General features: G+C 43.2%; 1 protein-coding gene across 1 annotated transcript in view; it reads left to right on the top strand.

Moving 5' to 3' along the window:
* Positions 1-12,866, top strand: part of PIEZO2 (piezo type mechanosensitive ion channel component 2) — a 373,451-nt gene that overhangs the window by 258,659 nt on the left and 101,926 nt on the right. The window contains exons 14-17 of the mRNA XM_084849861.1: positions 22-145; positions 2,359-2,591; positions 5,975-6,123; positions 11,394-11,567. Of these exons, the coding sequence (XP_084705987.1) occupies positions 22-145; positions 2,359-2,591; positions 5,975-6,123; positions 11,394-11,567 (680 nt within the window). The remainder of the gene's footprint in view (positions 1-21; positions 146-2,358; positions 2,592-5,974; positions 6,124-11,393; positions 11,568-12,866) is intronic.

Raw genomic sequence — 12,866 nt, 5'->3', positions numbered from 1 at the left:
TATTTCAATTTCTGTTTGCAGATTCTCTTTGCAATTACTTTCTGGCTACTGCTTAGACAGCACCTCACTGAGCGAAAAGCATTACAATTAAAGGAAGCTGTTTTATCAGAGGTCAAAGTTGGAGAGGAAGAGGGTGAAGAAAAAGGTAAATACACATCTGAATTTAATTCAGAAAGGTCCCCCGTGATATTCTTGCTTCTAGATGCTGCTGCTGTTAGGTGCATTTGTTGCTGGTTGATGGATTGCACGCAAGGACTGTTCATCAATGGCTCATCATCATCCTGGAGTGACAAGTGGGATGCCTCATGGTTCTGTCCTGGGCTTAGTGTTCCTAACAGAGACTTGGATGAACAAGTAAATGGGATGTTTACCAAATTTGCAGATGACACCAACTGGGAGGGGTAGCTAATACCATAAGGGATCACTCCTGTTCCTATTTAGAAAGAAAAAAAAAGCACTACAATTCCCAGCATGCCCCAGCCAGCATGGCTGGCTGGGGCATGCTGGGAGTTGCAGGCCTTTTTTCTGTCTAAATATGCATAGGATTGCACCCTAAAAGACTGAAACCAGATTCAGGATGCTCTTAACACGATGGAGAACTGGGCCAAAACTAACAAAATAAATTTCAGCAATGATAAATGTTAAGATCTGCATTCAGGTAGGAGAATCAGATGCACCGACACACAATGGATGACATCTAGTGTGACAGCAGTATATGTAAAAAGGAAGGTTTCAGTAGATCACAGCATGAGTCTGCAGTGCACTATGATGCCTAAAGAGACTAAAGTGATTCTAGGCTGCATCAGCAGAAGTATAGTCCCGAAGTAATGGTACCACTCAATTCTGCTTTGGTCAGACCTCACCTGGAATACTGTGTGCAGTTCTGGGCACTGCAGTTTAAGAAGGATATTGACAAACTGGAACATGTCTAGAGGAGAATGACAAAGATAGTGAGCCTCCTGGAGACCAGATCCTATGAAGAAAGGTTGAAGGAGCTGGGAGTGGTTATGCCAGAGAAGAGATGCTATGATAATTATTTTCAAATATTTGAAGGGCTGTCACATAAATGATGGAGCAAATTTGTTTTCTGTTGCTCTGGAGGATAGGACCCAAACCAGCAGGTTGAAATTCGAAGAAAGAAGATTTGAATTAAACATTAGGAAGAATACCATGACAGTAGAAACTCTTCAGCAGTGGAACAGACTGACTTAGAAGGTGGTGGACTGTCCTTGAGGTTAGAGGTTTTTAAGCAGAGGTGGCACTACTTTATTTATTTATTTATTTATTTCATTTCTGTACCGCCCAATGGCCGAAGCTGTCTGGGCGGTTCACAAAAATTAAAACCAAACAGCACACAAGAAAACAATTTAAAATATATAGAACATTAAAACCACAATATAACAATAAAAAAGGTAAAGGTGTCCCCAACCAGTCGTGTCCGACTCTAGGGTGCGGTGCTCATCCCCGTTTCTAAGCCGAAGAGCCAGCGCTGTCCGAAGACGCTTCCGTGGTCATGTGGCCGGCATGACTGAACACCGAGGTGCACGGAACGCTGTTACCTTTCCCGCCGAGGCAGTACCTATTTATCTACTTGCAATTTCTTGCTTTCGAACTGCTAGGTTGGCAGGAGCTGGGACTGAAGACGGGAGCTCACTCCGTCACGCAGCACTCGGGTCTCGAACTGCTGACCTGCCGACCTTCCAGTCTGCAGTTCAGCGTCTTAACCACTAAGCCACAACCACAATAAAACCTAGCAGCAGTGCAGGAGTTTAAAATACAGATTTAAAACAGCAAAGCTAAAAGTTTAGAAAGCTAAAATGCTAAAATGCCTGGGAAAATAAAAAGGTCTTCACCTGGCGCTGAAAGGAATACAATGTAGGTGCCAGGTGAACCTCACTAGGGAGCTCATTCCAGAGCCGGGGTGCCACAGCAGAAAAAGCCCTCCTCCTAGTAGCCACCTGCCTCACTTCCTTTGGCAGGGGCTCACGGAGAGGGGCCGCTACTGGATTTCCTGCATCCCCAGGAGATGGACTAGACCTTCCAGCTATGATTATATGATATCTGAATGCCTTAATACAGATTATACTCCCCATTCAGATTAAGCATAAAGATTATACTCCCGATTCTTAAACATGATGAGGTTTTTAAATGGCAAGCCCAACAGGGGACATACAGAAGGAAACACGGCACAGAGATATCAGCATACAAACAAATATGACAGTGTTGTATGTCAGCCAGCCTGTCCAGTGAGGTTGCAGTCTGCATACTCTAGTTCTTTTTTTTTTTTTTTACCAACAATGTAAAGCCATGTAATATAGGCTGGGCAAAGTTACACTTAATTGAATTTTGCATTTACAGAGGAAGAATCACAAAAAGATGAAGAAGAATCCCAAAAAGAGGAGGAAGAAGACTCTGAGGAAGAAGAGGAAGATGTAATGAAGGTCCTAGGAAATCTGGTGATGGCTATGTTCGTTAAGTACTGGATTTATGTCTGTGGAGGAATGTTCTTCTTTGTCAGCTTTGAGGGGAAAATTGTCATGTACAAAATCATCTATATGATGCTCTTCTTGTTCTGTGTAGTCCTATATCAGGTAAGTAATACAAAATCAAATTTCCTACAGCTTTGTTAATTTTGAGTTGGTATAACCAGGATATGTGTGTGTTTATGTATCATATGGGTTTTACCTATACATAGTTTACCTTTACTATAGTTTTTAAATGGCTGTTGTCATTCTAAGGAATAAGATTGGGTTAGAAATAAAACGAGCCCTATAGTATAGAGTTGTGATGCCAGGACCACAAATATTGTAACACACACTGAGTGAAGGGGTACAACACAGTTCTTTTAGTACAATAAAAGTCCAATGTCTCACCAAACCTGTTGGCTCAGCAAGCACACACTTCCCAAATGTCAGTGTCCAGACAAGCCTCTTCTTTGGTGTGGAAGCAAGGCCTAGTATTTGCTGGTCACCATAGGGCAGCCTTCTGTAACCTAGTACCCTCCAGATGTTTTGGACTACCACCATTCTTGATAATTGGTCATGCTGGCTGGGGCTGATAGAAGTTGTAGTCTGAAGGGTACCAGGTTGGAGAAGGCTGCTCTAAGCTGAATGCTGCCTTGTGGGTGTAGTGCCCGTGTGTTCTTGTGGTCACAGAGTGGTAAGAAGACTCTTCTTCTGATAGCTTCCCCTGCTCAGATACGACCCTCTGTATGCTGTTTAATACTGTAGCAATGACAGCAATATACAATATGGTGGTATCACCATAACAATATAGTGAATTCAGCAGAACAATATGTGTATCCAGTGTGGGTTCATAAAGGTTCAGCGACATTTGCAAGCAGTCTATTTAGGTCTTGGGCAACATCTCAAGCCAGATTTGCTCTAGGGACTGTGCTCTAGGGACCCTCTTCTTGCCTATATCTATGGGGCTAACGTCGTCAGGAAATAATATGGGGAAATTGTGTGTGTGTTACACACATACATGGCACTGCCTTTAAAGATGGTTTGGAAACTTCAGTTGGCCCAGAATGCGGCAGCAAGGTTGCTTGTAGGAGCTCGGCAAATGGAACGCATTACTCCTATTCTGTATCAATTACATTAGCTGCCTATTTGTTTCCAGACCCTCTTTGAAGCACTAGGTTTAGCCTTTAAAGCCCTAAACAGGTTGGGATATGGCTCCCTGAAGGACTGCCTGCACCCATATGAGTTTGCCCCAACACTGAGATCAGTATCTTTAGCCCTGCTCTCAGGCTCATCTTTAAGAGATATTGGATTAGTGCATACCAGGAGGAAGGCATCCTCAGTGGTGCCCCCCCACACACACACACTGTTGTGGAATTCCCCCCCCCCAAAAAAAAAGCTTGTGCAGCTCCATTGTTACTGGTTTAAAAGAAAAACTATGAAGGCTTTTAAGATTTCAGTCCACATTTTATTAATTGCTGTCTTGTTGGGTTTTAGTGCAATTCGTTTTAGCAGTGTTTGTGTTTAAATTTAAAGTGATAATTTTATGTTTGTATTATTGTAGTATTATGGTTTGTTTATTGTTAATACACCTCCTTGTCAGGAGTAAAAGCTCTTAAAAGCACTCAAAAGTCTGGGTTTGATTCCCTATATATTCACCAATGCTTTTGGTGCTGAATTAGGCTTGCCACCTCTTTTTTTGACAGAGTCAGGCAGGAAATGGGCAGATGATAGGGATGTTGCAGGCACCCAACTGGATCTGGGAATTCATTGGAATCCACCTGCTCGCGGCCCCCAAACTGTGCCCACCGAGATGCTGTCCTTGCGCGCCTCCCACTTGCCCTCGCTCGTGCCCGCTTGCGCTCTCCAGGACTCACTTGGATCCTGTTCAGTGAACGCCTGCCATTTTCGCACCTTTGATTGCTATGTAAAATAGGAAGTTAAGAAAATGTGCATATTTAAATATGTGCAGTTTGGAGCTGGGAAAGCTAAATAACCGCAATATTAGAGGGATTGTACCTCTAATATTGCACTTATTTAGCTTCCCCAGGTCCAAACTGCGCATATTTAAATATGCACATTTTTTTTTTAACTTCCTGTTTTAAGTAGCAATCAAAGGCGCGAAAATGGCAGGCAGTCACTGAACGGGATCGCAGTGAGCCTGGGGAACTGTCAGGAATGCCTTGGTGGCCTCTCTCAGTAGATTCCAATAGCCAACTCAAGACACAGACGAAAGGGAATTCTTTTCAAAGCTTTAATCCCATTACAACTTAATGACTCTTTCAGATACTAATCACCAGCAGCTAAAGCAAGGAACAGCAGCGTGGCCTAAGCTTCAGGCTGGCAGTTGATCCCCGTTTGAAAGAGAGTCACTTGAAGACCCAGAACTTAAGGGCTAGGGAGAGATCCTCCCTGTTTCCCTTGGGTCCATGGGAGGCGGCCGTTGCTTGCGCGGCAAACGGGCACTACGCCTCCTTTCCGCGCGCTCCATCGCTCGTCGCTCTTTGCGTCTGTGTCGAGCGTCTAAGAAGCCCCCCTCCCACTACTCCCTCACTATCTCTGGAATGCCAGCAGGAGGAATCTCTGCCAGGTGCTGAGCCTGTGAGGGATGAGCTGGCCCCTCTCCCACAGATTGCTGTTCCTCCTCAGAATCAGAACTGCTCTGAGGATCTCTGGGCTCAGTTTCCACCCTGACAGGAACTCACTGAGCTCATGGGCAGCCTGAGCGTGGGTCCAGGGGGGTGCAAGCGGGGGCGCCACTTTGGCGAGCTAGTGTGAGTTCTTACATCCTTATTAGATGTAAGCTAGGCACTCTCCTGGGGCTCAGATTTTACTCAAGCCCAGCACAGTTTGGGTAATTGTTTGTTAAGTCTACCTCTCCTTTCTGAACCGGAGCCTGAAAAGTCAGCTGGTGTTGCTAGAAAGAACTGACATTTGACATTTATACACGGCTCATCAACGAGGTCCGTGAAAGCTGCTTCAGATTCAAATACCAACATAATAAGCTTGCGTCCCAAAATTTAGCATCATTAAAAAAAATCTCTGGAGGTTCAGTTGCTGAGCCACCTTGCTCAAGAACAGAAACTTCTAAATGTGCCTTCAAATTAACCAGATTTGCAGCATCTAACTAAGCTGTTTTAAAGGCCAGGCAAAGTGCAGCTTGTCTCAGGCATGTTGTACTGGCACCATATTTACTACTGCAGTTAATAGTCACCCCAGTTTCTTTCAGCTGGCCTTTATCAGGCAGGTCATAGACTAGTAGAATCATAGAATAGTAGGGTTGAAAGGGGCCTATCCGAGGTTGGCAAAAGACAAACCACAGCTCTTCAATGATCTTATCGACAACCTTGGAAAACAATAGCTGAAACCAGTTCAGTGCAAGCTGACAAGTAGCTACATCAGACTTCATTAGAAGAGCTGTTACAATAGTCATGTCCAAGTTGGATTGAATGCAAGCAGTTGTATCTACAAAAAGCTTACAAAGTGTTAATGTTTTGATTTGTGCTTCCCAGGTGCACTATGAATGGTGGCGGCGAATTCTCAAGTATTTTTGGATGTCTGTGGTGGTTTACACTATGCTAGTGCTTGTTTTCATCTATACATATCAGTTTAAATCGTTTCCTACATTGTGGAAAAACATGACAGGGATGACTGATGAACAGTGAGTATTTTCTGTTAATTGAGTCTTCTTTTGCATGAGCAAAAGGATGGCGGATTTGGGTGCTACTCGTCTGTCGAAGTCCCACTGGAAGAGAGTGGAGGTTGCCGAGTGGTAATCCTCTCCTTCTCCTTCTCCCCCTTCTTCCCCTTCTTCACAGTCTCTGTTCAGCCATACAAATGTTGGTGCAGACCAACATTTTAGAAACTTCTAGAGCTTCGGGGCCAAACTAAACATTCTGTCTAGCATGCATGGTGGAGCCGTGTGTGCTAGTTTTCTTTACTAGTTTTCTATTATTATTAGTTTTCTAATGTGCACAGCCCTGATTTTGATCAGGATCATTCATGGTGCTTTCCCCCTCCACCCATTCTTTTTTTGATATTCCGCACACACACCCATCAGGGGGGTGTAAAAAAGGAGGGGGAAATGCGCCATTGACCCAAATCCGAATCGGGGTTTACACAAAGGTAAAGAAAACCTTTGTGCATGCTTACACAAAGGTAAAGAAAACTAGCACACACAGCTCCACTGTGTGTGCTAGACAGAGTGTTTAGTTTGGCCCTCTGATCTCATTCTAGCCCTTGCCCTCAAGCAAGAAGCCTCTGTGCTAAGCATATGACTCAAGGGTGGGAATAATAGCTCTTTCTCTCTATTCCTTTTCAACCACCACCTTAGCAGCAAGCTAGGAAGGAATTTTGCTTGTTAACTTCATTACTTGTTTCTCCCTCACTCATGGTTCCCCCCCCCATTTTTTACTGTTTTTCATCTTCCTGTTCTAATTTCCCCCCCCACCTTCCATTGTTTACTATTTTCTTCATCTTACTGTTTCATTACAACCCCCCCCTCCCAATACCCTTCATTATCTAATTGTGTGTGGCTCATTTGGCCATTTTTTAAAACTGGGTGGGGACCCTCCAGCCCGTGGACCTCATCTGTCCTGCAGAGGTTCCCCATCTGGCTGATGGAGGTTTGGGCTACCTCTGGGCCTTGCCACCTACCCCAGTTCCCACCCCCTGGAGGCTACCATGGACTTGGGGAGGAGGCAAGGATAGGAATCCCTACTGTTATCTCTGATGGCAGGTTGGAGATAACAGGTTGGAGTTTGTGCTCAGTGCTTTCCCAGCCAGGGAAAGAGTGGCATGCAAAGTGCTTCCCTGGTGGAGGCAACAGGTTGAGGAGCAATCCTTCACCCAGCATTTTAGCTAGGGAGACTTCAGTGCGTGCGGTCTAAGGAGTGAAGGGATCTGATGGAGGAGCAAAGGGGACTGAGCTGACTCGGCTTTGCCTGCACCGCATCTTCCCCAGTGGGGCAGGCATGGGGCAGGCAAAGACACCCTGGCCAAGGCACCAGGTGGATCCTCTAGCTGTTGCCTTGACCAGGGTAGCTTTGTTGCACACAGCCCTTGCCAGTATCAAAGCTGGGTGCCTGTCTGAAGTGCTGGCTGGAGGGGCACAACTAGTGGCTGTTTTGGTTGAAATAAGTGCACAGTCAAATCCATTCTGCATTGCTTGCAGTGCAAAACTGCAGTGTAGTGCAAAAGAGCCTTACTATTGCACACTTCTCTTTGGAAAACTGCTCTGAGGACAACATTGCCTCTACTGCCCAGGCTGATTCAGATGCCAGTAGAGTTTCCAAAGGCATTGGTTTGAAAGCCCATGCAACCATGACAGTCTCACCAACCTTGAATCTGGTTTCGAGAGAGTCCTTCATACTGACAACTGTTCTTGGACGTAAGGCCTTGGTCTCAAGGCCTTCAGGACACACAGCTCCTTAGGTGTCATCAGACTTGAGGTCTAAACATTGAGCAGATACCAACCTAAGAAGAAGAAGAAGATTGAGACTACTACTTCTATATCAAAAGCAAGAGAAGTTACTGAGTCTGAGCCAGAATGCCAGATGATGGGTAAAGTGCCTATTCTACCACTATAATCAGTCTTCATTCCAACCTCTATGCTTTATATCTGGTAGAGTCACTCCTGGGTAAATATTATGCAGCACTAAACATTCCCTTCACACCATCCCCTCAAATGGGTGAAGCTTTCAACATGCAAATTATCTACTTCTGCTTAGAAGGACAGATTATGGAAATAATTTCTTTCATCTGGAGATGCCTCAGATGCCTTCTCCCCAACATTTGTAGGCCATTTTCCGCCAAAGTTATAGAGGGTAATCCTTCTGCAGATGTCCATGAAAGAAGTCCATGTGAATGGATCTATCGAAGTCCATGCTGCAACAGTCGACATCATGACTTGGAGACATCGTCCCTATAATGAGAGTGGGGAAACTAATTCTTGTAATTACAGGGAAGGGGATACATCAAGATGATGTATTTCCAGCTTTTGCTCTCACTGGGATGCTACAAACAGTTACAATTCTGATTATGAAAGAGTGCCAAGATATTGGAGGTCTTCCCATCTTCAAGATTGGTACCACCATGATTAATCATACATGACTGACCAATATGCATGTAACATCAATTTTATGGCTTACCAGTAGATACAGTGTCTGTTCCTCCTGTAGAACTCTCAGTATCTGATCGGTGAGTTTCTGTCATGTCTATTTCTTCAGCAGTACAACATTCTTTGGATAACTGCTGCTATACCTGTAATCATATTGCATTCTTTTGTTCTGACATCCTTGATACTAGGATTTCTTACATTGTCTTGTCCATGTTTTTATTTACGCTGCTGTCAGCAGCCACTGCTTCATCACCATTGATACTGCTCACTACTGTTCCAGCAATGCTGACTACTCTACCATTGTCTTTTTCCCACCCACATCCTTTGTTGTTCAGTTGTTCAGTCGTGTCCGACTCTTTGTGACCCCATGGACCATAGCACGCCAGGCCTTCCTGTCCTGCGCTCTCTCCCAGAGCATGCTCAAGTTCATATTCATTGCATCGGTGATGCTATCTAGCCATCTCATCCTCTGCCGTCCCCTTCTCCTTTTGCCTTCAGTCTTTCCCAGCATCAGGGTCTTTTCCAGAGAGTTTTCTCTTCGCATTAGGTGGCCAAAATATTGGAGCTTCAGCTTCAGTATCTGTCCTTCCAATGAGCAATTGATTTCCTTTAGGATTGACTGATTTGACCTCCTTGCAGTCCAGGGGACTCGTAAGAGTCTTCTTCAGCACCACAGTTTGAAAGCATCAATTCTTCGGCGCTCAGCCTTCCTTATAGTCCAGCTGTCACAGCCATACATTACTACTGGGAAAACCATAGCTTTGATTAGACGGACCTTTGTCGGCAAGGTGATGTCTCTGCTTCTGACTATGCTGTCTAGGTTTGCCATAGCTTTCCTCCCAAGGAGCAAGCGTCTTTTAATTTCATGGCTACAGTCACCGTCTGCGGTGATCTTGGAGCCCAAGAAAGTAAAATCTGTCACTGCTTCCATTTCTTCCCCTTCTATATGCCAGGAAGTGATGGGGCCAGATGCCATGATCTTCGTTTTTTTAATGTTGAGTTTCAAACCAGCTTTTGCACTCTCCACTTTCACCCTCAACAAGAGGCTCTTTAGATCCTGTTCGCTTTCTGCCATACCCTCTGGACATTAAAAGGGTTTTGGCCTTTTATCTAGATAGGACAGTACTTTGAGGGACGGATACAATGTTCTTGGCTTGCTACCAAGGCCCTCATAAAGGTTATTGAATGTTCACCCAACATCCAGTTCATTAGGTCACAGAGATGATTATTTTGGCATACCAAAAAGACAAGGAACTGTTACTCTACAAGAGAAGTAGCATCCTCTGAAGCCAACCTCAAGGGAGTGTCACTACCAGATCTATGCAAAGCAGTAACATAGTCTATACCAGAGGTGTACAACCTGTGGCACCTCAAGGCCTTTATTGTGCTGCCCCAAGAGTGCCCTGACCCTACCACCTCCATCAAATTACCTGCCATGTGTACGGTCCACTCCTCCCTCAGTGATCCTGATGCAGATCGCACTTTCCTCCCTGCTAGCTGGGGAAAGGTGTGGAGAGAACGTTCTTTACTCCCTCCCCCAGAGATTCTCATATAGATTGCTGGGATGTGTGTGCTCCCCCTGACCCAGCATTGGAGCTAAAAGGTTCCATAATATTTGTGAACTATTTTGCCTTGGATATCAGGGGCAGAAATCACAGGTATTTTGGCCAACCTGTTCTGCAAAGCATTTTTCTTGATCAGTCTGCACTCATGTCCAGGTAAGTTAGCTTGTCAATCACCCATATATGTATGGCTGCACTAAGAAAGACAATCAAGAAAAAGGACAGTTTGCTCACCAGTTTTTCTGCCCTGAAGCTCTAGAAGTTTTCAAAATCTTGTTCTGTGCATAGATCTGATAGGTATACCTGCTCAGAACGTGTGTGTCTGCTTTCAGAAAATGCCAATTGCAGGTAAGTAATCTGTCTTTATACTCAGTCGGACAGTTGGGCAAACACAAACTGCCCTCCCCCCAAATGTGGGATGCCCTCCAGATGTTTAGAACTTTAACTCCCATCAGTTCCAGCCAGAATGGCCAATAGTCAGGCATCCTGGGAGTTATAGTCCAAAATATCCTGAGGGCACCAGGTGCGGGGAGGCTGCCCTACAGAGGCCTGCTTGGTGCCTAATTTAATGTCCTTTCAGTGTCAGGCAAAAGTCCTTCTTATTTTCCCAGGCCATTTAAACTGTTGTGGGCCTTATATTGTTTTAGTTCTGAGGATTTTATTCCTCTGCTCTTTGTTTGTAAGTGATTCATTTTGATTTATTGTTGTCTATTAGGTTTTTTTATTATATTTTATACTATAATGTTAATTTTTTGTTGTACATTTTAAGCTGCTTGGAGAACATCTGTTATTGGGCAGCCTGTAAATAATTTTAATAAATAAATAAATAATATAAATAAATAAATAATATAAATAAATAATATAAATAAATAAATACTATCTGGCTGCTCTAGAAAACTAAGATTGTTCTCTGCATAAATTATATGAATGTTAGAACTTTTACAATTCCACTTTTAAAACAAAACTAAACACACAGATTCAAAACACAAGATGTTACAGTGTGCATTTTAAGAAACATTTTTCTTGCAAGATTTTTGTGGCTGTAATAGACACCTGTATTACTAGTCTGCAGTTTTATGGATGTTTAAGAAATGAGTGTGTTTCCCAAGCTGCACCAATATTCTCTAAAAGTAAAGTTGCACTATCTGTTTTACAACCAGAAGATAATGTGCTTTTTTAAAAGTCTGAAACATTGCCAAATGCATTTTGATCAGCTAACGTAGCTGTGTTTTATACTATTTTATATTTCAGACTAAAGGATCTTGGCTTAGAACAGTTTTCTATCGCAGATTTGTTTACCCGCATCTTTATTCCTACCTCCTTTTTGTTAGTGTGCATATTACACCTGCATTACTTCCATGACCGTTTCCTCCAACTCACGGATTTAAAAGCCATAATCAGCAAACAGGACAGTGCCATTTACAGGTAAAGAAAGCAGAAAAATGTTCTTACTTCAGTAATCCTCAGGTTCTTGGCCTGAGTTTTCTTCTTCCCTTACCCACTTATTGTCGTGTAATTCTGGAATCTGAACAACAACAGCACATTTAAAGTTAAGACTGCCCATGCTTAGCTGGTAATTGGATAAGAGACCACTTTAAAATCTTACGTTCTATAGATTTTCACTGCCACTACTAAAATATTATTTTTCTACAAAATCCTTTCTCTTTGTCTACTCTGCTTAGGTATTGTTTCAGGGCCAAAACAAACGTTATTTTAAATGTATGTCTAGCAGCTGTAACTTTATTAATTTTTACTCTAGAGTATGTTCAGGGGGCCTCATCCAAATTTTAAAGCCTTCCTATCCTCAGATCAGGGGTCCTGTGCCTACTCTAGAGTAAAAATGAATACCAAGGACATTTTTAATGGAAAATGAAAAGTCAAGACAAATTGCAGAATGAAAATATGTGGAATAATTAATACATAAATATACATAATACATGAGCTCAGGAAAATGGGTGCAGCTGGCAGCTATTTTGTCTGAATACATGATTCTGAGGCTCAGACTCCTCTCCAGAAGGAAAAGGCAAACTTCGCCACTTATGTGCCTCTACTAACCAGAGAGAGAGAGAGAGGGAGAACTGTGGCAGACATTAATTTGGCAAAATGGTTGGCAATTTTTTGCACTGATGCTGCCACCTTCAGACATTGAGGCGTACTTCACTTTGCTCTCCACCCATTTCAATACCACCAGTGCCAACAGAGAGCTGCCAAAAGAGAAATGGTGACAGGATACATACAAGCATATGTGTGTATAATCTCATTCACTCATTCAAAAAATGCTCAGACTATATAACCACAACAGAATGGGTAAGGTGATTGGGGTTTTTTTTTTTAGATAAATAGAGAAAAACACAACTGAATCAGTTGAAAAGGCTTAGAACTGTAAGAACTGAAAATACTTGGATTTGTTTTCTGCACAAAGGCAAGCACTGCCTCCACAGAACAAAGCATTAACATAGGTGAATAATAGCCTTGTTGGCTGATATATTTATCTCCATCTTTCCTCTTACCACTATGATAGGAGGGTTCTAGTGGGAAGACCTATCAGATTGTTCGAGACTTTTCCTAAAATGCATTTCAGTTTAATTTACCCTGCTCTCCCTATGACTCAAACTGACCTATCCACTGCTATTAGGAGAAACAAAAAAGAAATTAACACATTTTGAATGAAAGTAAATGCATATATGACTATTCTGAATGGGTGGGTTTGCATGTCACACACTC

Source organism: Heloderma suspectum, chromosome 4 (assembly GCF_057233095.1).
Source record: "Heloderma suspectum isolate Gila_16-S chromosome 4, 16-S_ref, whole genome shotgun sequence".
Classification (NCBI taxonomy): Eukaryota; Metazoa; Chordata; class Lepidosauria; order Squamata; family Helodermatidae; genus Heloderma; species Heloderma suspectum.
This window is presented reverse-complemented; position numbering and strand designations above follow the sequence as displayed.